The 27170-nt window shown below is 44.0% G+C and overlaps 1 protein-coding gene across 8 annotated transcripts in view; it reads left to right on the top strand.

Moving 5' to 3' along the window:
- The window catches only part of Foxp1 (forkhead box P1), a 527364-nt gene that overhangs the window by 406445 nt on the left and 93749 nt on the right, over positions 1-27170 (top strand). The window contains exon 1 of one of the 8 annotated variants that reach the window (XM_052722212.1): positions 15333-15608. The exons of 6 other annotated variants lie outside the window; for them this stretch is intronic. In XM_052722212.1, the coding sequence (XP_052578172.1) occupies positions 15348-15608 (261 nt within the window). In that variant the 5' untranslated portion in view covers positions 15333-15347. Of the gene's footprint in view, positions 1-15332; positions 15609-15999; positions 16126-27170 lie in introns of those variants that run through there. One more of the 8 variants, XM_052722213.1, reaches the window with a different exon arrangement.

Genomic DNA, 27170 nt, shown 5'->3' with positions numbered 1-27170 from the left:
GTTGGGATCTCTCCGGGTAGCCACTGAGAGATAGTGCGGGGTTTGGAAAGAACTGGAGAGATACCTGAGTACAGGTGCATTACGGAATGGAGGAATAGTTTCCACATTCCCATGAGGATCTGCAGGACCCCAGAGGACAGTCATGGTCTGCTTTCTTATTGCTGTGTGCGTGTGTGTGTGTGTGTGTGTGTGTGTGTGTGTGTGTGTGTGTGTGTGCATGCGCGCGTGTGTCTGCGTAGGCCAGAAGTTGATGTCTGTTGTCTTCCTCCGTTGCTTTTCACCTTATTTTTATTTATTTATTGTTATTTATAGTGTTACTTACTTATTTTTAACCAGTATCAAAGACTGAACGTGATGGGTCTATCACTGAGCTACAGCCTCAGCCTTTACCTTATTTTTTGAGACAGGGTCTCTCACTGAACCTAGAGTTCCCCATTGATGGTTCACCAAGGCTGGCTGGCCACTAAACTCCAGCAGTCTGCCCGCTGTCTCCACCTTCCTCTCACCTCTGCCAGCACTGAGGCTATAGAGCCAGGGTTCTGGCTTTTACATGTGTTCCAGGGATCTGAACTCAGGTCCTCGGGTTTGCAAGCACTGTTCTCATACAATACAATTGAGAAGAAAATGCAAAACACAAAGAAATAATAATTTCTTCAAGGTTTCATCTGGGGTCCTCTGTTGTACTTCTTCTGGGGGTTAATACACTGCAGATATTAAAAACATAAGCAAGAGTTGTAGTAGAGTGAAAAATAGGGAGTGACAGAAAGATCTGTATTCTGTAAGCTTGGAAACTCAATCCATTGAACAGTCCTAATTAATACTGCTCAGTAATTCTGAAAAAGGGAAATCCAAAGCTGATAAGACTGCTTTTAGTACCCAGGGGAGTTAGGGTTAATGGAAGCTATTTGGAGTGATTTCATTTGTAGACCCTGGACTTGGAAGAGATGAATCACAAGATCAAGAGGAAGGAAAGAACATTGGGCAGATTTGCAAGAGCAGGTAGGAGGATCTAGAGTGTTCCAAAGGACAGTGTGGTAGGATGTGTCAAACCAGTACAGAGGGAGCCGGGCATCAGCTGGGGCTGGAGAGAAGCAGGATGTTTATTTGGTGATTTCTTCCTGAGCTTCAGAAGTGACATGTGATGGGTTCGTTGCTCTTGTGTGGTGATGTGACAGAGCTGAATGCTGATGGGGGTGGTCATGCTAAAGAACTCACATTGTAAATAGCCACTCCTCTGCCCTGTTTCCGATCATTTATAAAAAAAATTGCATCTTGAAGCTGTATTTTTACTTTTTCGCTGGCTATCTTTATGTATGGGAACAGTCATCTCTAGAGATTCATTTTCATTTCAAAAAAAAAAAAAACTTCTAAAGGTGTTAATTGCATTTTTTGAAAAACCCTTATGTAATTATTTAAAATTATTCTACCGGCCCCATAAATCAGAACTTCCCCCATTATATGGCTGAGGAACATTTATGACCTGTTTAGACAGTTTTGATTTATAGGTTTAGGAAACAAGAATATAGAAACCATTGCCAGGTTTTAATTTGGAAATTTCTGTAGCCACATTTGTTTTTGCAGGAAGGAGAAACAGAAGGCCGAGAGGAGAGGGAGATGATTGGAGAGCTGTGGTCCATACTAGTGGGACACAAGAGAGAGAGAGAGAGAGAGGCAGAACCCCTGCTTAAAGTAGTGTCGCTGTGTGTCTGTCTTGAATGCTTTCATCTCTTGCAAGGCATGCTTCATGGCATTTGTTCCATGTAACTACAGGCAAGCAACTCTGTCTGAGTTCTAAGCACTCAGATTCTTTTTCATACATAAACAGAGAATCACACAGTGATGGGGTTGTGGCATGGATTGGGTGAGCATCCCTCATTTATGCATTTTAAGATACAGTTTAGGTACAGGGGTGGTTCAGTCTCAGAAGCGCTTGCCTTGCAAGGATGAGGACCTGCATTCTGTCCCTAGGACACTCCAGATGTGATAGCATAGGTTTGTAATCCCAGTCCTGGGGACTCCCCTAGGCTTCACTGATCATGAGTGGGCTCCAGGCCAATATGAGACTGTGAAAAGAGGATGGTATTCTTAAGGATGACATCTGGAGTGACCTCTGGCTTTCTATACACTTTGCATGTGCACATCTATTTCAGACAAAGTAAAGCAAAGCACAAGCAGACAGGCCAGGCACTCTGGAGCATGCCTTTAGTCCTGCTGGTAACTCAGGAGGCTAGAGGCAGGTGGACTGCTAGGAATTCTAGTCCAGACTTTCTTACATAGTGAGACCCTGCCTCAAAGCAAACCAAGTTTATGAAGTTCAGTACAACAAGGCACTGTGATGCGTATACAATGAGGTGACCTATCTGGGTGCTTTCAGATTGGAACAGGACATGCTTGGGGAAAATCCCTGACTTGACAGAGCTCTTGGTAGTGGTCAGTTAATAACAGTAGCACTCTAGTTTAGATCGGTAAAACACTGGGACAGGCAAATTTAGAAACACCTGTGAGTGATCCAAGAAATTGAGAGAAGATAGAAGAGATAGAAATTGCCTTATTCAAGGAGGAAGGTGAGGAGTTAATTTGGTGAAATGAGGATTTTTTTTTTTAAAGGTCTCAGCAGGCTGAAGTTGTAGATCAGGATGAAAAGATCTTTAATGGGAGTGAATACAAACTGGTGCCATGATCTGAGCACAGAGTGAAGAACTCCAAGGTTCAGTTCCTGTGGCAATTAGTCAGGGGATGATTGTCAAACCAGCAGGAGCCAATCGGGGCCTAGTAGGGGGTGGGGGCCCCTGCAGACCTTAGGCTGGCTAATAGAATAATGAGAGAACAATTCCCTGGCCTCCCTCTGAACTAGACAGAGGGCACCTGGACCCCTGCCCTCCTTGCTGGCCACTCCAGCAATGAAGAAAGTCATGGGGAAGCCCAGCTTACCAAGTACCTAATGAGAGGCAGAATCAGGGCAGCCCCCAGTCTTTGGCTCTGCAAGGAGGGAAGAAGCAAGCTGCCTGCTGTCTGGGACTGTTCAGTGGCCTTAGGGCAGTGTGGACTGTGGCCTTCCTACAGATCTCCCCTGTATTATTATAGAGAAGAGTCTCCTTGGATAGTACAGATCTCATTTCACAATGTCCTGTTACTAGAAACACTTGAGCAGTGTCTTCCAGCCTAAGTTGATGTGTGTGTGTGTGTGTGTGTGTGTGTGTGTGTGTGTGTGTGTGTGTGTGTGTTACTTAATAATTTTTATGTTTTCAACAGACTACCATACCTCAGGCGGGTCTTGAACTCACTCCCCACTCACCTCCCTTAACCTTCCAAGCACTGAGTGCACTACTTTGTCCAGATGAATTCTTTCAGTTAGACTAAGCTAGTAAGAACAACGGAAATTGGTGGTGTTTCAAAAACCCCAGTAGTGCCTACTTTCTGTAGGTACAGCTTGTTGGTCTCAGTCATTCAAGTGTGCATAGGGCTGTGCACTCCATTCTTGGTAATACTATAAACTGTTTCTGTTAGTTGTTTTGTTTTTAAACTTCAAAAGAAGCTGGTCATGGACCCTGTGTGCATTTGTATTTTTCTGCATTTGACATCACTCATCCATAAATTGTCATCAAGACTTTGCTTAACATGGTAGTGATGGCCTGTGTCTCCTATATGAAGTGTTCATCTTCCATGCAGAGATGATATTTGGCAAGTACTTGGTTTCATTTTCCTCATAGCTGATATAGGTCTTGTAGGTGGCAAAAGAAGGAAAGTCACGGATTTGACTTTTTGAGCTTATGGTTCAGAGAATTACATATATATACGCACACAAAGGAGCTGGGTGTGATGGTACAAATCTTTTTTGTTTGTCTGTTTTTGTTTTGTTTTTCAAGACAAGGTTTCTCTGTGTAGCACTGGCTGTCCTAGAACTCACAGAGATCCTTCTGCCTCTGCCTCCCAAGTGCTGAGATTAAAGGTGTGAGCTATCACTGCCCAGCAGATGGCACACATCTTTAATCCCAGCACTTGGGAGGTAGATTGAGGCCATTGTGGAGAGTTCTAGGCCAGTCATGAATAGCATAGTGAGACCCTGTCTTAAAAAAAAAAAAAAAAAGAGGAAACAGAGAAAGCATTGATTCATTTGTTTATTCTTGGTGTGCATTTTCATCTGATAGTTGGTGAGGCCCTTATGCAGGACACTCTTTGGTATTTGCTGGGATGCTAGGGAGTCAGGAAGATGGTACCATTTTTAGTTCCATGCCGTGGATGGGAACATAGGTAAGTCAGGGGCCTCTTTTACTGGGTGTGTTCATCTTTATGTTAGAAAAGATATTTTTGCCTGGTAGAGGGGTATTTTTTGTTATTTAGATGTGGCTTCTTTCTCCTATTCTGTAATATTCAGCTTCACTGTCTTAGACTGGTCTTTAGCTGCCTTTGCCCCCACCCTCATGTCCCTTAGTTTATTAGAAACAGTTGAATGAGATTCATAAGAGCCTCCTATGCATTCAGAGGCCTCCAGAGCAGGTATGCTAAGACTAGGCCCATGGGTCAAAGATTGGAGCAGGGTTTAAGAGATATGTGAATGAATGGTCAGTGCTCTCCAGATTGTGGTGGTGTGTCAGGGCCCTGTTCTCTTCCACAGAGTCTAGAAGGATTGTCACTCAGTCTACAATGCTTTGGGAATTGCTTCTACTTAGACAAGAGGTCTCTCCAAACTTTTGTTTTATTTAATTTGAATGCCAATCTATCTGGGTCCAATTTGGTGCTGCTTGAACTCATTGGAAACTAAAATATCTAACCCTTGAGTGTATTCTCATTCAGTTTATGCCAGTGGTTTCCATACCCTACTTAGATGTCAAACTAGCCACCTAAAAGAATCAAGAAGTACATTACAGATCTGCTAAATCAAAATCTCCTTCTTGGAAGCTCAGAAATCACAGGTTGAATGCCTATCACGATAGCACAAAGAAGGTCAGACTACTGGCTTGGGAAACAATAGGTGTGTGTTTGACCCAGCCGAGGTCAACACCAGGAGAGGTGATGGTAATATGGAGATCAGATGGATGAAAGACTGGGGACGGGGTGAGACAGAAAATGGATAAAACTTGAATTTAGCAAACACAGTGAAAGTGAGAGGGGGGAAAAAACTCTTCAGCATTCCAAGGATGCTGTTAGAGCCTGGATTTTAATTAGCCAACCATGCCAGGTTACCACATTTGCCAGTGTTTGGGCTCATGACATCTCCTGTGTGATGTTTGAGTGTACTGTTCCCATAGTCTGAATGCCTTTCTAGCCTGTCCATGGAACTTGCTGAGCAGAACAACATCCTTTTAATATGCAGCCTGACCTTTCTCTCATTTCAAAATGTCCCTTATCCCAGAGGTCCAGGTAAGAGCCTCTCTGCTAGGATCCTTGCATGTCGATTTGGTGTTCACTAGGAAAATAAACATGACCGAGAGAGGCCATTCCAAGTGTCCTAGGGTCACTGAGCAGTTTCCATTTTTCACATTGGGAAGTACATTAGAAACTTTGAAAAGAATCTTGACTGTCAGCTTGTTAGGCCATCAAAACTTGGATGCTGAGTACTCTCCATAGCCAAGCTGGCTGGGACTCCATGGAAGGTTTTCTTTTCTGGAGACACCCTCTGTGCATCATGAGATAACAGAAACAAAATGTTGGAAAATGGGCTAAAGATTCAGAAAAATGAAGTCTCTATGGTTGGGGATATGGCTCAGTGGGTTGCTGCATTTGTTAAACAAGGATGAGCGCCTGAGTTTGGATCCACAAAACCTATGTAGATAGACAAGGTATCTGCCATCTCACTGATAGGAAGACAGTGGGAGGTAAAGAGAGACGCCTTCCCTGAAGCTTGTAGGTCAACTATTGTCACAGACAAAGCATCCCTGAGACCCTGTCTTAAACAAGGTGGAAGGAATGGACTGACCTCTGAGTTTGTCTTCTGGCCTCCATACATATGTTGTGGCATGCATACATATGTATTCATACATATAACCACACACAAACACACTCGCATCACACACACAAACTCAGAAGATTTTTCCAAGTTAGCTTTCTTTTTAGCCAATTATAGTTGACAGTTCTTGCCACTTGGAGCAGAATAACCCTCCATAAAAAATGGGCTCAGTAGATCCTGGAGAGCTTGTTCTTCACCAGACCATCACACTCCTTTGGCGCATCCAGGAGATGCTCTAGCTGGTGGATATTGCACACCTGGTCAGCTAGGTATTCAAATGGGGTGGCCATTTTGCCCTCCGGGAGCAGTTTCTTGTTCTAGTAACCTTAGATTTCAAGCCCAGAACAACTAATTGTCTTTTATTGCATAAAGAGTTATTGCCTAGGGGCATTGTGGGAGTTAGGGTATACCCTCCTCCCTAGGAATATAAGAAGCCCAGAGGACTGAAGACACGTTTTGGTTTGTGGAAATTCATTACAGCCAGAGGAGAGAGTTGTGTGTGAGCACAGTGAGAGCAATGAGAAGAATTTCAGTGGTGACAGCACCCCAAGTGGTGACCCATCCCATCTTCTCTAAGCCTCTGGTGGGTCAGGTTTGAGGAAACTGAGGCACAGGGTGATCGGATATTTCCCAAAAGTATAGCCAGGCACCATGCAGACCATGGCTGATGGCCACTGGTTGGTGTCTGGTAATGTGTTAGAAGGAGGTGAGGAGCAAAGTCTCTCCCACAATAGAGAGGAGTGTGAAGTTTTCCCTCATCAAAGGAATGCACACACGAGTTGTCCCAGCCCCTTGGTCTTCCTAATCCTTCATCCTGCGAGCCTTTTCCAGAACTGCCCCTGTACATTTGTGTCCAAAGCAGAAAGGATCCCAGAATGTTACTGCTTTAGGATTCATTTATATCCATCAGTTGATGATCTGTGGTCATATTTGTCTTCCAAGGGAATCAAACTGTACTCGCCTCTTTGTCCTAGGCTTACATCTAGCCCCAGCCTCATCTCTAGGGGAGTGTTATGGATCATTATGTCCCAGCTCTCCACTTACTCACAATAAGATATTGGATAAGTCATTTAAACTCTTGGAGCCTCACTCTATCTATCTGTTAAGTAGGTATACCAATATGTACTTTATAGTCTTCTGTTGGTGAGGAGTTACAGGAAATGCTACAGGCATCACAATAACCTCTGATTTTATCTTCACTCATGTTGCCAGGTACCACTCACCCTTTAATTTGCCAGATTCTTTGCCAATGTCCCAGGACATAACCCCTATCTATGACCTTCAGTGACCTCTCTGTGGGATTCCCACCACCTCCGTGTTTGAGGCTGGCATGGTCTTTTGTTGTTGGTTTTCTTGTCTCTTGCCTTTAAGTCACCTGAGCTTTACAGCTAGCATGAAGACTGGCCAGTGAGAAAGCTGGAGTTCTAGAAGTGAGAACGGTTCGAGAACCCCATCTCAGCTCGGCCATTCACCAGCAGAATGACTGCAGAGGAGTCCCCTACGGTTACCAGCACCAGAGGGCTTGTAGACATATATCTGGGGATTGAGGTCTTGCCAAACATTGCAGACATTCACACTGGCACACTAACCCCTGTGCAAAAGAATGTAGCGATGTCTATCCACTGTGAGGCAGATAATTGTTTCTAATGTGGATGAAAAAATACAAAATGTACTTCTGTGATTCACCGGTAACCAATAGTTCTGTGGAGTTCAAATATCTCTCTTGCCATAACTCCAAGGGGCAGTCGGCACAGATAGAGTTCTGTTTCATAGGATGTCATTCATGGCAGGGTATGGCACTATTCTTAGGCTGGTCCTGGTGAGGCATTGCAGCTGCTGAGGGTGAACTTTGAGACCCTGTCCATCAAGACATCAGGTTTAGCATGGGGTAGAGAAGGATACAAGCACAATACTGAACTAGGAGGGTAGACCGCGGTGGATGCTGACGGATGGCGGTGGATGCTGATGGGTGATGGAGGGTGTCAGCAAGCAGTTAAGCACAGTGCCCTTCAATCCCAGAGGTCCGGCCTGTTGGGTTGTGACATTACATAGATGTGCCCTGACCCATCTCAAAAATTGGACATCAGTGAATTTAATTAAGATCAATTAGACCTCCCTTCTATTGTTCAGACACAATGCCTTATTTGTTTGAAGAGAAGGAAGTTCTATATGACCTGAAAGCTTCCTGCTTCATCTGCTCCTTTTCCTCGTGAAGAATGGAATGCCATTTGGAATAATACAAAGACTACATAATCAGCCTGCAGGCAGGACTGCATACTTTCTCTGTGTGTGTTTCCTCCAGAGCTCTTTGACTCAAAAGGGACCTGGTATCTCAGTGACAGTTGTCTCCAAAATTTCCCCTGCAGTCCAGCCTTAGGTGAGGCTTTGAGCCTGTCATTCCCAACATCTTCCTGATGCACGAAACTGTCCTTTCACCTATTTCCAGTGTGACGCAGAAGCAGGCGAATGGCTTGGGAGGAAATTCAGAAACAATTTCGGTGGGAGGAGACTTCAGGCAATTGACACAGACCGACCAAGGTGGTTAAGGAAGAGAGGGGGGAAGTTGTAAGCCTAAAGATCACAACTGTGTTTGGAAATGAGGGCATCTCGTGTCTGCAGCTGAGACCTCGTCTATTCACAGTCAGCCACGTCACAAAGCCTGTGTGTGACTGTGACTTACTCCATGCCACACAACTGCTGCTAATCCGTGTGGTCCCTCCCTTGTGCCCTCTCCCCTCTCACCCCTGCCTCTTCTCTTGCTGTGTTGTGTTTGTTTCTGTGACCAGGTCTTGTTACTTGCCCAGGCTTGCCTCAGAGGCATGCTCCTCTTGCCTCGGCCTCCCTCTTCATGGGATTGCAGCTGTGTACTGCCACACCCAGATAATAGGGTTTATTTTCCAGATTGGGATCCCAGGCCGGGCTGTGGGAGGTTTCCTAGACAAGTGTATCTGTGGTTCTTGCTCTCTTCCTTACTGGTGACTTGATAGTGATTCCCAAACATGCTACGTTTTGCTGTTGTAGTTTGTTTTGTTTTGAGACAGGGTCCATACTGCCCAGGCTAGCTTTAAATTCACCATGTGTTAGAAGGTGGCCATGAACTGCTCACTTTCTATCCCAGTGCTAGGATTATAGGTATGCACCATAACATCTGCCATCTCTTTCTTTAATGTGGGGCGTGTGTGTGTGTGTGTGTGTGTGTGTGTGTGTGTGTGTGTGTGTCTTCTTATTATATGTATGTGCGCCATATGGGTACCTGGTACCTAAGAAAGTCAGAAGAGGGTGTCAGATCCCCTGGAGCTGGAGTCACACATGATTGTGAGCAGTCTCATGGGTACTGGGAACCAAACCCCGGTCCTCTGCTACAGCAGGAAGTACTCATAACCACTGAGCCATCTCTCCACACTTCTTTCTATCCTTAAACTGTCTTCTGGTAGTTTTACATAGGACTATCACTATAAACAGATAATACCTACAGATTAAGATCACTTAGGCCATCTTCCATCCATCTGTCTATTTGCCTGGGGGACATATATAGGCCCTAAGAATGGATATGATTTATCACAGCTACAGTATTCATTCCTGACTATGTCGGGAATACAATCCAGACCACCCGAGGCCACCTTGGATTTAGAACAGCTCTACCCACCTCTTTCTATGCCTGTTGGATGTGCCCCAGCACTTGGAACTGTCTGGAAACTAATGGGCCTTCAAAGACTGACTTGGGGAGTCCAAGATTGTCTGTAAGGATGCACCCCTTAGATTCCCTTCTCATGCTTCTGTTCCTACAGGCATCCTCTTTCTCCAGCCTCTGATTTCTTCCCCTACTCCAGGAGTAGGCCTCCTAACCTTTCTCTCTAAAAGCAGATACACTCTTGCACTTTGCTGTGGCTACTCTTAAAGGTAGAGGTGTGTGTGTGTGTGTGTGTGTGTGTGTGTGTGTGTGTGATCGCTGACTATTAAGGAAAGAAAAGTGAGCTGTCTAGAGCTTCTGGGCTACAGATAATGTTTTCCATGTAGAGGTTTCTTTGCCACACTGTGTGGAAGGCAATTATCTTTAGAGGGGATTCCGCAGCCCTGTGTGGGCTTCCCTGGTGTAAGATTTATTGTCCGCCGGATTGGGTGTTCTTTATAAGAGCATTTACTCGGCATCTAAAGCGCTGTCAGGAGTGCGACTTCCTGAACGCTTTTGAGGTTGCAGCTGCTAAGCTTCATTTTCCCATCCTGAGATATAGTTTTGAAATGCTATGCAGGGATTTGTTGCAAGCCTCCTGCTTCCCATTGACACTGACAAGGGATGCACTGTTAGACCCCAGCATGCCACTGTGGAAATTTACCCGCTAAAAGCCAGAGCCCTCCAGCAGCCTCGAGGCTGGCCTGCAAGCACTGGGTAGCTGGATGGGGCCTGGAGAGCATCCACCCTTTCTTTAGGGGACATCTCTCTCGCTAATGACAATTCAAAAGTTAAACTTTTTTCACAAACAGGACAGGCGCAAGAGAGCCCTCCTCCTTTTATGGATCTTCTGAATGCCAGAAGAAAACTTGAACTTGACTCAGCTAAATATACTAAATCATGAAACCTTAGGGACTATTGAAACGGGAACAGTGGCCCATTACTGCTAAGAAGGTGTTTTATTGAAAATGCGCTGACATAGTCTCCCGGGAAAGTGTGCAAGAGAAGGCAGGATGCCCAGCAGCCATGCAGGTTGCTCTCCTAGGCAAGCTAAACTATAGAGTCATTAACCCTGAGCCGGCTGGCGGTAGAATAGCCGAATGGTGGTTCGGCCATTAAAAGTACCACAGCTTGCTGTTGGTGCCCCTGCCCGCCTCCCTCTGCTTTGCCTCAACCTCTTATGTGTGCCTTTCAGTTAACAGATCCTTACACGTCTTCTCTCTGTCTGGCTTTTAAAAGTTGTCTTCCAAAGAAGTTGAGATAGATGAAATTTTTTAATCCTGGCAGCCTTACCAGCAGAGGGCAGGCGTAAAGAAGGTTTTGACACGAGGGTGTGTCAACCCAGGGTCAGAGGAGGGTGGCGTGGGTATAGGAGGAGGATCTGTGAGCTTTGTTCCCAGGGCAAGATGGGACACGCTCCCCTGTCTTTTCGCCTGCCTGTGGCACACTCACACCACAGACCTCCTGAAAAGCTGACTCCACTAAAGGTGGTCAGTGGCTCCATCTGATACCATCGAGTTTCTACATAATTAAATGTTAAAAAAAAAATTAAAAAGGAATTTCTTCCCCCGAAGAGCCATCTTTTGATTCCTCTTCAGTGCCCTCTTCCTGTCAAGCTTCCTGCCCAGGGTTAACATGTGGGTGAGCCATAGGTGCTGTCACTCTTGGGAGGGGACATGAAGAGTGTCACTTGGGGGTGGTCCTGACTCCCACCCCCACCCCCACCCCCACCCCATGCCTGAAGGATAAAGCCCATGCGGGAATTCTCTCCTGCCCTAAAACATGCCCGATTATGAGAATTTTACACACATCCATGTAATCGGTTGTAACCCGTGTGCAGCAGAAGCAGCACACTAATAAATTTCACATCATGTTAAAGCAAGGGATTATAGTTTTATCATAAACAAGAGGGTAATTTATTAGTCAGTTAGATGCAGGGTTCAGACAGGTTGTTGCTGTTTCTCTTTTCTTTGGATGATTTTGTTTACTTTGATGTTCGGGAATGTCTTTACATTTATCATGAAGGAGTTTCTTTCTTTCTTTTTCTTTTTCTTTTCCTTTTTTTTTTTTGAGACAGGGTCTCAGTGAAGAATTTCTAAATATTTTCTTTTGTAAATGTTTTCCGTAGCTCATGTACCCATTATGATGTTGACATGTGTACATATATAAATTACCCAGTGACGCTGACATTGTAAAATGTTGCATTTGGTGAAGATGTGAATGGCAATTTGGAGACTGTCATAAAGAGAAACTTAAACTCCTGAGCAGCAGAGGCTTTTCCCTTGGCCAAACCAACAGGCGCAGATGAAAAACAACATAATTAGTTTCATTGTCAGCGTAGACATAACAGCGACATAAACAGTATCGATAGGCAGCTAACTGCTCGAGCTCCCTGCAGATGGGTGATGTATTCATTTATAGTTTTAAGTAAAAGCACTGCTTAAATCAAGACAGAAACGGGGGTCCTTAGAGACAAATGCCCAAGTCTCAGGAATGGGGCATGGCGGTTGCAATTTAAGAACTCTAATTGGCTGGCCCTGCTGGTGGTCTTTGGAGGACTGTGCAGGGGAGTTCCTTCTGAAGAAGCAGGCCTCTCTGGCAGTCTATCAACGTGGTGCTGGGTGGAGAAGGACCTACAATTTCTATCCTCTGGCCTCAGCAGAAGAATCACTTGATGGATTTTTTTTTTTCCTTTTTAAATTCTGTCATTCTATTCTGGGTACTCTACTAAATTAATTGGGGGGAAAAGGGGGGGGTGGAGCAAGTGTTAATGCAAGCATCGTTTGGAAGAAGACCATGAACTTGCATTAGATTTTGGCCTCTCAGACACAGTTCATTTTCGGACCCATCACCATGTCCTTTCTCTAGTTGTGTGCAAGCAGCTCTGGCCCAGCAGATGCTGAGGAGCACGTGGGCCAGAGCCCTGTGACCGTATCTACCTCACTGCTGTGGCACCATTTATCAACATGTCCAATAATGTCGTGAGGGGATGTTCCTCCTGCAGACTCTGCCTTCAATACATCTTGTCTCCCTTTCCAGCTCAGAACGGGCAGTAAAACCTTTCACTTCCCTCTGTGTTCAGGGCTGAGGCTCCGCAAAACCAGAGTAGCCGACTCAGGTCCCAGGTGTATTATTTGGTGGTTAGAGTTTGGTGTGGGATCATAGTAATCTGTCCTTAAGTGCACAGCCAGGGCACAATGGACTCATTTAGCAACTGACAGGTTTGTTAATGTGTGGTGTTTGAACAAGACTGTGTCTGTTGTGGGTGTTAGGATGTGGGCATCAAAAATATTTTTAAGTACAGTATTTATCGTTTCCTTCACTCTTCCTTAAACGTGAGCCTCCCCCACCCCTCCCCGCCCCTCCCCCGCCTGTCCCCCGGGTATCCTGTCTGTGGAACCACGCTCCCTCCCCTGTTTTGATTACCCCAGTGTCTGCTTTGCTTGATAGACTCATGGTTTGACTCATGGGGAAACAAAACCACGCTGCCTTTCTGGTTTTTTGTTTATTTGTTTTTGTTTTTCTGTTTGGGGACAAATTGTCATGGAGCCCAGGCTGGCCTGGAACTTGTTATGTAGTTGAGGATAACCATGAACTCTTGACTCCCCCTCCCAAGTGCTGCTGGTATTAGAGACATGTTAACCACCAAGCCTGGCTCCCAGTTTGCATTACTGAAACTCAGTTTCTCCCTCTGAAAAATGGGATGGCAATTTCCATTCAGATTACAGCTGTATCAGCTCCTGGGCTGAGTAAACCAAGCCGTGATAACCTAATTGTTTTCCTCTTTTTTTTTTTTTTCTTTTTTTCTTTGTCTTTTTCCCCTAGCTTTTCCCAAACAACCTTGTGTTGGAGGTGATGAAAAATGGCAGGAATTATGACTTCTCTGTCACTGAGAGGTTTAATATTTATATATTTTCCTCAAGGCATGGAGTGTAGCGACTCCACCTGAATGCCAGAATCTCATGGCCAAAAACCTCATGAGGCCACCCTAGGATTCCCAAAATTAGCCCAAATCTCCCAGGCTCCTACAAAGAAACACAACTTTCTCACTGATGGTGTGACTCCTTACCCACAACTGGCCTCTGAGTCACTGTGTCCTCTCTCTGTTTGGAGAGGGTGGCCTGGGCTCCAGGTGGCCTCTGGGCTAGTTGCTAAGCCATTTCCCTCTGTCTGCTCTCCTACCCTCTCATTCAAACCATCCGCCCTTTCTATACAGCTTCCCCAAGGGGCATTACCAGACCTCTCAGTGTGCCCTCCTGCTCTGCAGTCCCATGGTGCTCCCCAGCCAGCACCATGCAATTTAGCACTTGAGTTACCGCTGGCATTGCGTCACTCCTTAATTATTTTGTGTATGGCTGGCCTCCACAGCTGGGTCCTGAGCGTCGGTAATGTTGTTGTTTGCCTGTTTGTTTATTGTTTGTTTTGAAGCTCCTGGCGACTATTAACTGATAAACACTGCATGGAGGTAGCCCTACTTGTCAAAGCATGCATGAGTTTTATGGATAGCTCCTGCGGATCTCAGGCTGGAGGAAACATGTCGTTGATTTCCAGCTCACCCCAGCTTTGTTCACACTCGTTAACTCTCAAATTAATTTAATATTTCTTTAAAAAAAATCACTGTGTGTTTCAAAATGGCTGTTTCTACTTTCTGCGGGGTGTTGGTTTGAGGAAAACTTCCTCTATTTTCATTTCCTACTTTGGGGCTCCTGCCTGCCCTTCTGGAAGAAGCACCCAGTTTCTTTAAAACTCAGAGTTCTACTGATTGAGGGGTTAGGGTTTTCTGTCAGAGTCAAGGCCCTTCTCCCACCTCCACCCCCCATCCCCAAAGCCACCCTGGTTCTTTATTGAATATTCATGAAAGGGTTGGGTGACATTTTTGTGACCTGGAAAAAAAAAAACAAAGACCATTAATAAATTTGTTATCTGACACAAAACACTTCAATGTAGAGAGTGTTGTACACTACACTCATTTAACACCTGAAGAGATGTGGGAGGCATGGGGGAGCAGGGAGCTCTTGCATTTTCCAGCCAGATTCCTGGGGAGGGGGAATGTCTATCCCTTGCTGCCCTCACTCAAGTCCAAGTGTTTTCTTGCTTAGAAATATTATCAGTGTGCTTTCTGGTTCGTAGCAACCTGCATTTAATACACCTCAAGTTGAAAAGGACTTTCAAGTGAAAGTCCTGGAATTGACTGGGTGATACTGTGTTACTTTAAAAAAAAAAAAAGGCTCCTATTGAAGAGAAGTGGGTAATCATTGATCTCACTACTCTGTTTCCTTGTCATTTTAAAGGCAATAATAAAAAAAAATGTTTTGGTTGGTTTTGTTGTTGGTTGTTGGTTTGGTCTTTTGAAATACTACACAAACCAGAAAGTTCTTCTCTAAGTTTGGAAATGGCAAAATTGAGAGGTGATTTCTGAAGCTGCTGATACCTAGGCTAACCTGCCTGCCACTTAAATCCTGCCACTTGAGCCAACAAAGTTTAGCATTATTGGTGACTTGAAAAGAAAAGAAAAAAGCAACTCTGCTCTCCGCTCTCCGCATCTAAGCAGTGAGTGTTTCTAACCGGGGTCATCTCAAAGTGCCTGTTGAGAGGCGCTTTTGTTGTGGCTAATGTTGCATAAATAAGAAAGGAATTTCAAGAATTATTTCTTAGCAAACGTGTGGCAGCTGTCGGTCTAGAGGGGAAGTAGCGACGAGGCACGTTGGGTTGCGGATTATTTGGAGCCCCATGTGGGGTTCTTTCCCTGCGTGCACAGGCACACTTTGTGAGGCGGCCTCTGGATCGGCAAGGGTGGCGGGCAGACTCCGCCTGGGCCCCACCACCGACGTGAAGCGAAAGTTCTCCACCGAGCCGGGTTTTCGAGGAAAGGCGCAGCCTGGCGCCCCGCAACCCTGCCCTTGGGCCGCTTCGGTAGCTCGGAGCAGCTGGGGCTGTGAGCTTGCTTGGCGGAGGGCGCATGGGTGGCCCTCCTGCTCAGCGTCCCCGAAGGTTAGGACAACTCTTTGTCAGTTTCCAAGAGGGAAACAAACAAGCCCTTTCCCCAAAGCCGGCTGGGCAGCGGGGCCCCGGGCGCGGAGAGAGAAGGGGAAGGTTGGTGGGGGAAGAGGAGATGCGCACCCCGGCGCGGTGCCCGGCTCCGGCCCAGACGTCAGCCCGAGGGGGGTCACCGGGTTAACAGCAATTAAAGAGGAGTTGCTGGGGAGACAAAAGGCGGGCGGCGGGGCCGAGCGTCGGTTTCACCTGCCGCGCGCGGAGGGGGCCGGGGCGCGGGGCGCGGGCGGAGCCCATTGTGTGGGGCGCAGCGGCGGCGCGGGGTGTTTAGAGGCGGGTTGTGATTGGTGGAGCAAGGCGGGGCGGGTGGGCGCGGCGCGGCACGGCAGCCCGCGAGCCCGAGCGCCCCTTGCGCGTGCAGTCCGCCTGCACCGAGGCCGCCGGACCCAGCCCGGCCCCGCGCGGGCGCCCCGAGCCGGCTGCGCGCGCCTGGCGGCTACATGGAGAGTGTCAGGTTGGTCCCGGTCCTCCTCCGTCTTTGCCCGCTTCGTTTCCTCCTCCTTGTCCTCCTCCTCCTCCTCCTCTCCCCCAACCCACCCCATCATCCCGGGCTATGCGCTGCCAGCTTCCCGGGGTTCCGGGGGAGCTCGCCAGGGAAGGCAGGGGCGCCCCACAGCCTTCAACTTGACTCTCAGGCTCGGCAGCACCAGCCCTGGCGCTGTTGATCAACTTGGAGCGGAGTTGCGCCCTGGAAGTGGAGGCGGAGAGGAACAGGAGGGTGGGAAGCCAGGCCTGTGGGTCCTGGACACAGAGCTCCCTCGCTGTCTGTTACGCTCTCTTGTCTCTTTTTAAAAACTGTTCCTGGGTGAAGTGGAGTTGGGAGTTGGAGGAAGTCCTGCGTCTATTTCTCTCTTTCCCTCTGCCTCTTTCCCCGGTGTTGGCGATTCATTTTCCGCTGGTGTGGCCTTCGCGAAGCCACTTTGGTAAAGCCCTTTTGGCTATCCCTCTGTGCCATCCCTCCACACCACTCGGGGGGCATCCATCTGGGATATGTGATTGATGTCACTCCCAGAGCGTGTGAAATAGAAAAACCTTTAGTCTCAGTGGAACCAGTGTGGCAGTTTCTTTTGCTTCTGGTAGTTTGTTTCTGTCTGTCCAGGCGTCTTTGCAGCTTAGCTGTTGATTTTCAAGGAGTTCGTACCCACAGTAAGGAGGGAGGAAAAGGAAGGAGAGATCCCAGCACCTCAGCAGGCAGGCAGGCTGTGCCCTGCACTCCGGCAGGTTGGAGATACGCATCCACTGTGGCTTTACTTGGCCACGTTCATAAAGTAGTGAGCAAGGTTTGGGTTGGAAGGGCCGGAAGCTGAAGGCTTGTCATCATGAACTCCCATCTGAACTGGCCTTCAGTGTAGCTAACTCAACTATCCGAACTGCAAGGGAGTTTTTTTTTCCCCTCCCAAGAATGGTGATGGGAAGCCGAGGACCTTTAGGAAAAGGATGGTAGTTACAGAGCACAGCACATGTAGCCTCTTCCTCCCCGGGGTTAACTCCTTCAAGGCCTTCCGGTTGCAACTAAAATGCCTGATAATTGTTATATGCTCGTCCACACAGACCAAATGTTCTAATCAAGCCCATTTAAAAATGCAAATCACCTCATTTCCATAGATTCCAACATTCTGAAAGTGACACATTTGGGGGAAAAATAAGGCTGATAACAGGAAATGTGAATCATACTATCAGTGACTAATCTGCCTAAGGGAAAAAAAACTTACATGTATTTTATCATTAGGAAGTTAGGGTAAAAAGCCAATTTCATTTTTTATTTTCAGTTAAAGATGCAAGTGACTTCTTTATTTCTGAGGCAGCCCTTTTTGCTTTATTTGTTTGTGAGCTATTTTCCATGAAGACATTTTATATATATATGTATATATATACACAACTTATATATGTGCAGTTTACATATACATACATACATATATGCAGTTCAAGGAGGTGTATGTGATAAAGTGTTACAAACTCCTGTCAGTGTCAAAGAGACCTCAAACATAATCAAGTTAAGATTCTCTTTCAGGGTTTGGTTTGTTGCTGTAATTTGCTGCTTAAAAAAAAATTGCAGGCTATCTTGGATATTTCAGATTCATCACTCAGTAAAACAAATCAAGACGAGCAGTTTTGCAGAATTGGGGAGGGGAAGTCTCTATTTTATGTGGTTCTTTGTAGCTGCCTGACACATTTCAGTGAAAAGTGTGTAAAAATGAAACCAAAATACAGACTGCCTGCCCAGACTCTGGCTGCTGGAGTCACTGGGATGTGGTAGAACTCTGTGGGCTGACACTTGATAATCAAAGTTGATTTATTGTTCATTAGTACTGCATTAGCCCTTTGAGGCAAGACAGTTACTTGTGTAGTGGCCGTCGGGAGAGAGACTGCAAGCACCTGTCATTTCAGAGGTGTGACATAAGCAACCAGATATCAAAATGATGCAAATTAAAATGCATTTGACTAGGTAAATATCACTCAGCCACATTTTTTTCCCTTCAAGACAAATTAACACCGATTACTTCTAGTGTAGAAGAAATAAAAATGTATCAAAGACACTTGTTTTCCAATCCTAAGGACTGCACAGAAGGCTAGGAGTGGACTTTATATTTGCCAGTGTGTCTAAAGAGCTAGCTACCTTTCCTCCCAGATCCGCAGCTTGTCTAACAGAAAGTTGGCTGTTTAAAGAAAGGAGAAACACGACCTTTCAGTGATTTAATCCAAGTGATTGAAAGAAGGTAGGCTTTTGTGTTGTGTTTTTTAATAAACATATTTCATCAGATGAAACTTTTGAGTTTGGGCTGCTTATATGAAAATTGATGACATCATAGCTAAGCTATGATAATGTCGGATAATAATGTCAACTGCATTTTCTGCAGCGTGTCTCACTCTCGGGTTTTTTTTTTTTGTTTTTTTTTTCTCCTTTTTTCCCCTTCCCTCCCTGGGAAGGAATGATCTCATGGCAAACAATAGAAAACAACCTAAGTGTCAAAAGAAAATAAAATTAGTGAACTTTTGTCTGCAGCCATAGAAACGTGGATTAACTCATATTTTTTTCAGGGATGGAATGGCAACATTGTGCATGAAGCTATATGGAGTATTGTCTTCTCTGAGTTTTCATTTGACAGGGATTTTAGAGGCTGTGATCTTAATTAAATCTCCACCAGCTAGAGCAGTGCATCTAAAGGCAGGCAGTGTTGCGTAACCTTGCTCAGTTGGTAAACTGTAAATCATCAGAAAGCTTATGATAGGAGTGGTTGATTTGAAAAAAAAAATTTTTTTTTTGTTTGCAGTTAAATGTACCTTGAAAACAAACCCTCTCCATCGCAGCCTGGGGTTTACACATTGTCAGGAGCTGTCACTTGAAAGATAAACTCCTTTATGACACTGACCAGTTCTGCAACTTTTCAGCCAGCCTCCACACAATGGCAAGAGACAGGGAAATTAAAATCTAGATGAATTAAAAGCAATCCAAGTCCAGCTCTGTCGTGGCTAACGTGGCAGGAGGTGGTGTTTGAATTACTGTGTTTCTGTGACGATCAGGAGAGAATGTGGTGGCCAGATTCTCAGCTCATACTAAAATTTGAGTACAGTTTGTATTGGCAAAAAGGAAGCTTGGAGAAATTCATTTTATTATGTGGTTTCGTTGTGGACGAGCATCACTAAGGGGAACCTTAGAACGACGCTCTGAGTAACTGGGGAAACAGTGATCGGTGACGAGCCCCTTGAGGTAGTTCCTTGTGATTTACAGTCAAGGGAAAACCGTAGCAACAGTTGACCAGAAAAGGTTAGAGTGACTAAAGGCATACATTGTGTCTCTCTGTGTGTCGCATGTTAAGCTCTGCAGTCAGTAACAAGGAGTTACAGTCATCAAATCGCCTTGTTAACTGTCTTGGTCTTTATAATTTCTAGTGCTTGCAAATACTGGCTTACTTACCTTTATTGTCTTTAAAACAGATGTTTTTAACTGCTGTATCTTTTTGTTTCAATATATGCCTTGATAGAAACTGCCTATATATACAAATCATTCTGCATGTGTCATTGTCCTAAGATTTTTGTAGAAGGCTTGCACTTGCTTTGCTGCTGAGATATCCAGCTGTACCTCTAGGTTAGATCTGGGGCAATAAGTCTAACTCAATGCTTACCTGTAATGTTATATTTGAGGAAAGTCTTGACCCTGTAAGCTAAAACTGTTGTTTGTTGCAATTTTTTTGGGGGGTGGGGTGGGGAACATGGTATTCCTTGAAAACTGTTTGAGTCATTTCAGAGTGCCTGCCTTGTCCATTCAGTTACCCCCAACTCCCTTGGATTTAACACAGAAAACTCAGGTCCTCCATTGCTAAACATCTGTCTGTACATTGTGGGGTCTTGAGTCACTGGGAAGGGCTAACCTGGACGTCTCCATTCAGATGATAGAAAGGGATATCCTTTCCTGAGTCCTTCCAACCTGGCAGTTGTTTGGGGAGGGAATTAATTTAGAGTGGGGGAAAAAATGCATCTCAAGGCTGTGCATTAGGCCTGGTGTTCACATCGGGTTAAAGCAGCTAATCAATGAAAGTGCAGGCTAAATGTGCCGATGAGCTTCTTAGAATACCTCGGTATCATGTTTTAATTCTTAAGCTTTATCTTGCCCTTAAATCTGAAACATCATTGTTCAAATAACTGAGAACAAGGTAAATCAACAACATCAAAAAGGTCAGCTTCTGTGATTTCTCAAGGGCTTGTTATTTTGTACTTCCCTATTCTATTTGATGTCTTGACAAAACAAGATGGCACAGGGGAGAATACATTAAAATTTGATTTTTTTTTCATCTAACCTGTTACAGTTGTGGCAGCTTAATTTCTTTCACTTTTTTTTTCTTTTTTTTTATTGGTCCCGAAGCTAGCTTTTTGTTCAGTTGCTCTTAATTGTCACATCACTTCATGAGGCGGGTCTTCACGGGTTCCTCATTTGCCTTGATTTTACCAGGCACTTTTTAAAAACATATTTTGGCCGTTCACATGTAGGAAGCCTTCGGTTGGGTTCTTACCTTTATTAGAAATAAATCAGTGAATGGAGAAATGGATAAAGAAGCAGCTGATGTTTTTTTCTCATTAGAGTCTCATTTGCACCCCTTGACTTCACTGGGATGTATCAGGTGAACGTGTTGGAGTTACGTGTGAGAAATTGCATAAGTAATTATAGAAAAGGGAAAGGGAAAATGGTAGTGTGTGGTAAATTCACATTCAACTTTGGAGTAATCTAATTTGAGGCCTACCTATATATTTAAATTCACTTATAGTGCCCCTCCTAATAATATGGGGGAAATATTTGTATTTGTTTATTCTCTCTGATATTTCCTGGGCTAGTTACCTTGAAGTAAGGAGCATTATCAACTTAATTCTTAGTTTTGAAAAAAATATATATATTTAGGGGGAAGGTAAACGTTTAATTTTTTTCCCCCGTGTAATAGTAACCCTTGATTTAAAACTATCTACAAATTTTTCTTGCTTGCTTAATGGTGCATGTTTCTCAACAGGATTGATTCAGTAGCCAGCTCTGTCATTGTTTGTAGTCATGTTTCAGTTTAAGAGAACTTACTTAGCCAAAGTCTCTTCCTTGTCCTTTTAAAAGTTAAAGACCTGTGGGTCGGATATTTTCTAAGAAAATTTCTGGACTAGTCATCCCTATCTCCTGTTCTCAGCGCTTAAAAATGATTTTGTTGTTTTTGTTAATATGAAATGTCAGCATATTTTGAGTTAAAAAAAAAAATCTCACACTAAAGAGCTTTCCAGCCTGCCTACAGGAAAATGACATTGAGGAAGAAAAGAGAAGACATTTTTTCTCAATTTAAATAATAGTAATAATAAATAATAATAATAGTAGTGGTGGTGGTGGTGGTTCAGGGGTTGAAGAGATCAGTTCTTAGCAAGTGATTATTTTCATGTGCAGCTCCCATTGTTTCCTGTATTTAACAATTGCTAATGGGAGAAGCAATTTAATTTATGTAAACTTTACATTTTTATGCAAATGAAGCTGATATTTATTAGAACTAAAACAATTAGGCTGGCGCTTAGAGGCGTAACCTTGCTTGCCTGGGAAATGGTAGGGGATCACAGGGCAGCCTCCACTCCCTGTGCTCTGGACAAACAGGAGTTTTACCATTTGTTTTTAATGTAAAGACAAAAAGAACTCAGTTCTGCAGGAGATGGCTTCTTGGGGTTGGTAACCTGAAATAACTCCTGACTGGCAGGCAAGTATTGGCCTTAACAATTCTTTGTGAAAGGAAGATAGCCTCTCTTTGATAGAATGTAATAAACAAAATGATAAAAAATGAAATGCTAATTGCATTTTAAAGAGGCCTCTTTTTTTGCTAAAATTTTAATAGGTGGTTGTATTGTTGCTGAGAGAACAGTTATGCTGATGAGTGACTACTTAGATGATTTTGCATTAATATAATAACCATTACCTGCCTTAATGCTTTGTACAGTATTATGGCAAAAGAGCTAAGTCTAAAGGAGTTATACAAAAAGCAGCATTCCACAATGAAAGAGAATTATACTTTCCACATGAATACCATGTCTTTTTTTTTAAGACAGAAATATTATGTCAGAAATACATTTTCCCCCATTTTGTGATACAGCTACCTTGCGTGGTACTTGATTTAAGTTTTGGGGTGTTTGCTTGTTTGTTTGTTTGTTTGTTAATTTTTTAGTGACACAGAGACTAGGAGCCCCCTGCCTTTTTGTGTCTGCTGATCTGTCTGTTGTATCTGTTGGTTATTAATTGTGAAAACTGGCCTATATTTTCCCAGGTGGTTGCTGGTACAAGTTAGCTTCCTTGTGATCCTAGAAAATTGGGCATAATGCCTTTTTCTTAAAATAGAGCCATTTTCTTTGTTTGCTTTTGTTTTGACATTCTAGAGCCTTCTAATTTAATTTGTTTTGCTCTCGTTCTGTGGCTGACTGGGTGACATGGCCTACGTGAACCAGCTACCCCCCAAACACCACTGAAAGTACGGAAGGCAAGTGAGTTTCTGGGGGCACACGTGTGGCTCATGATCAGAGGCTGAAAAACGGTTTCCAAGTAATTCTTTGAAAATAATTTAATGGAGACACTATGATAGATAATTAATGAAATGGAAGTGGGATTTGCGTTTTTTACCACCTCAGTTATACTGTTTGTATACATAGTAATTACGAGAGGATGTGACCGTCCAAAGTCTCTGTGTATTTGTGCTGGGCAGGGCTTACTTGTAGTTCCCTTCAGTGTGTAAAGGAAAGGGAGAGAAAGAAATGATAACATGTTATTTTCAGTATTTATACTGTGTCATCTTGCCTCCCACCCAATTCCTTCAATTGTCTCCTAGATTCCAAGTATTGTTTCTATGAATGGTTTTTTTTTTTTATTTGTTTGTTTGCTTTTGAAATTTCAACATCCCTCTTCCCCATTGCCTACCTTCCCCCACTTTTGAAAGTCAGAGAAAGAAGAAAGCAGCCTGCGTGCCGTGTTTAATAGTCTGCCAGGGTTCCAACGGTACAGAGTCCTCCTGGAGAAAAGGAAAACTGGACCAGCCGTGCTTGGGCCTCACCAGCAGTTACTGGTGCAGAAGATGCTTCCCCAGTTGCTGGTGTTAAGTAGCAGCAGGCCCATACTAGCCACGTTCAGCTGGCCGACCACAGCTGTATTGCTGCCATTTGGGAGGGTTTGTGTGCACCTGGGGCAGGCCACACCCCAGCGCTATCAGTCAACAGCATATCCTGCACTGTTCTCACTTTATTTTTGTTGAAATTCCTGATATCCCCTGGAAGCTCAAATAAAGAGTGTCAACTCTGTAGGTGTACCTGTGCGTTTAAGTTCAGTATTTTAAGGCTAGCACTCTTTAAATGTCTGCCAGAAGTTTTATTCGAATTTCTGATCCCTGAAGGCAGCTCGACAGAATCATTCTAGGTCTTCATAAATTGCCTCCTGTGATTCATTGTGAGCTCATACAGCCCCATGCAGCACACTCATTTCTGTACACTCATACAGTTAACATAGCTATAGTACAGGGATAATTTTTCTCCTTGTCTGATATTTAAATTGTCTTCTGAGGGAAAAAAAAAAAATCAAGAATAAGCTTCAACTTCCAGATAAGGCACAAGCCCTTGTAGCGACATGGAGCATCAGAAATGATTTTTTTTTTTCCTCCGGGAGGGTAAGGTGGTGGGTGTCAGGGTTGGGGGTGGGGTGGACGACAAAGTTTAGTTTTTGTGGAATGCTTTCAGTGAGAGCCCTATAAATATTAGACGGCTGTAGTTAAAAACTCACATGACTGTTTTAAATACTATTGATTTAAACCACTGGCTAGATTTTATGAATCAAAGTGTAATTTCTAAGCTTTGGCCATATTTCTCAATGCTAAACCACTCTCTCTCGTGTGCCTTTAGCCGCTTTCCAGACATTCAACACAGGATTAAATGATAGCAGTTACAGTGATCAATAGGTGAGGGCTGCGACAATCACTCTTGCCGTTAATGACCTCAGTAGTAATGGGTAATAAAGTGTGGGCTGTAATAGCCCCTCGCTGGTACTGCATGCCCTTTGATTCCTAGTATTAGGAGGGACTAGCTACACGAGAAAGCTGGACACTGGGAATTAAGGGAGTGGATATATAGGCCATAATTCTTAACTATTTAAAACCTTAAACTGTGCTCCGATTTTCTCCTGTCTTTTCTACCCCACTATGGTTTCTAGTCCATTCGAATGTTTTTGTGAAACCTTGCCACAGCCTCCTGTCCTGATATATTGGTGCAGAAACTTGAGGTGTGTGTGTATGGGGGGGGGCGGGGGGTAGTAACCAAAATCTGTTTTACTGCATTTCTAAATGAAGCTCCCTGGCCCACTTTGGTGGCTGGGAGCTAACTGGTGTGAAACTGTGGTTTCAGATAGTAAAACCAAAGTTCAGGCCATCAGGATATAATGGCCCACTTCTGATTACTCAGGGACCGCTCCACTAGTTGGGAGGGTTACTCAGGCTTCTTGCGCCTGTCCCTGGCTGGGCTGCGCCTGCTGCTTGAAGCGTTTTATTACTCATCAGACCCTCCATCAAAGTGTCCAAAGGGAACAAGCAGGGGAGAGTCAAGTTCATTCTACTGTTCTGCAGTTCGGCTGCCAACAATGAAGAAGTGACTGTGGGAAAAGGAGCTGGAGACCATTGGCTCTCTGCAAAGATTTAAAAATTACCTGCACCTGCCAATCTTTCCCTGGTCACCCTTTTTGATTGACAGCCAAGGGGCCATGTCATTTCTCATTTTAAAAGACATGTACTATTTTACCTGGTGTAAAAATAAAATGCTTAAAAAATACATGATTAAAAAAAATCCAGTAAAATATACGCATTACCTACAATGGTTTAAATCACCTTTATTAAAGTATGATGTATATACTGTAGAAAATACTCTTTATCTAGTTGGAAGAGATTTGAGATTCCTGAAACTGTGAGGCCCTCACAGTGTTCTCATCAGCCCCCGAAGTTTACCTGTGTCCCTTTCTAACCCAGGGGCTCCAGACCACTTTTAAAAATGATGATGAGGGGATTGTTTCTGTGCTGTCCCTCTGCCACTGTTCTCTCAGGTTCGTGTGCATCACCGGCTCTGGTTTTACACCACCCTGTTCCTGTCTGTTTTCCTGTCCATCGCCATTAGACGTTTGGCTCACGAGTATTTGTGTTGTACGCCATCCAAGAAATGCAGAGAGAAAAAGAAACCTTAAACATGGCTTCTTTGTGTGCTCCAGTGAGCCTCCTGTATGGCCATGCGACTCTCAAGGAACAGTAAACTTCTATTGTGATATGTTGGCTTCAGGAGCTCCAAAGAGCGAGATTGGCACCCAGTGCATATTTAAAAATTCAGAAAGTTTCTTCTGGATGAAGACAAAGTCGACTAATTGGAATTAGTGCGTACATGGTTAGATGTTTTGATAATGTCTTCTTGGCGTTTGCCCTAGACTGTACGCAAGTTCAGTGTTCCAATCATTGGTGATATTTCATGCTGCGAATTATCTTTTTAAAAGGATAATTTATCCATTCATATACATCTGTCCCTTTTTGCATATAAAAATATTCAGACATGCCCATCTGTTTTAAATTACAGTGTAACTACATCTACACTTAAAAGACCACTGCAGTAGGAAGAATTCACGGATGACCTCCCCGCGTTGGGTTAATGAAATTTTTTTTTTTGAGTGTTCTAGCTAGTGTTCTCTAAACACGTGAAACTTGCACGCGAGCCTCCCCCAACTTCCCCCCAACACACAACATGCCACAACAGCAGTGGAGAGTGCTCAGTGCATGTGAGTCTGACCTTCAGGAACCATTTTTAGTTCATCAAAATTAGTGATGCTGAGAAATCGGGACATCAGTGCATAATGAGTGTGAAATTAGGAATGAGAGCTGGCTATGCAAATGACAGGGCAAGCCATGTGAAAAAGTCAAGATAAACTGCATATTAAGACATTACGTTACATAAAATTAACACTCCGTTTCTCTCTTTTGCTTACTGTTCCCCCGGAAGATTTTTTTTTTAATTCTTTTATCTTTTGATCAGCTATTGTCTGCAAGATTTTTTTTTTTTAAAGTGGCATACAGGCAAAGTGCAAAACATGTTATTACCTTTTATTGTAATACATGAGGTGACAGTAGACCCTTTTTAACAAAGTATAGATCCTTTACAGCTTCTAGCGTCTTGCTGGCACATTTGCTAAAAAAAAAAAAAAAAAAAAAAAAAAAAAAACAAAAAACAAAGAAAAGTAAGATGCTTACATATTACTCTTAGAAGACATTTGGCTCTTGTCTTTTCTTTTATTGTTTTTTTTTTTTCTTATCTTTTTAGGGGGGTGATTTTTCATGAAGTAGTCTTCTTGGATTACGGGGACTGACAAAATGGTTCTCATGTCGTCTGAAAATTAAACACAAGTGCAGTGATTATTTTGAATAGCTAAATTACATTCTAGAAAGCTCGCAGAATCTGTAGCATTGTCATTAGGTATCCGCTTGAATACAATTTGTGTAACCTTGGCCAAGACAGCCTGTCATTTTAATGTCAGTGTTTTATCTGAACAAGACATCATCCTTTCAGATACAGTGCGCAGGTTCCTTGCAGAGATGCCCGTGCAGAAACGTGTTAACAGTTGCAAATACGAAATGCTATCAAGTTCATCACTGTAGCTGTTTGTCACTGAAATGTCATGGAAAGCGGCTTTTACCGGTATCACACGTAATATGAAAGAATTGAGACATCTGTGTGCTGGGTGAATAAGGAAGGGTAAAAGGCATCCTAGGAAGCACCCACGTTTTAAGTTCAGAAGGTGTGTCCACAATTCTTTCCTCACCGCCCTTCAACCCAGGCCTTTAAGCATCCATGATGATTGTGAAAATGTGAAAATCACTGTCCACAAGGGAAGTGGGTCATACCAGTGGCGGGCTGCAGAGCTGTTGGTTCCTCCTTAATTTTTCTCCCTAGAACAAACCTGAAGTGCAGGTAAACTCAGAGCTCATTTTG

Source organism: Peromyscus californicus, unplaced genomic scaffold, assembly GCF_007827085.1.
Source record: "Peromyscus californicus insignis strain IS unplaced genomic scaffold, ASM782708v3 Scaffold_6__1_contigs__length_162567912, whole genome shotgun sequence".
NCBI classification, from domain to species: Eukaryota; Metazoa; Chordata; class Mammalia; order Rodentia; family Cricetidae; genus Peromyscus; species Peromyscus californicus.
This window is presented reverse-complemented; position numbering and strand designations above follow the sequence as displayed.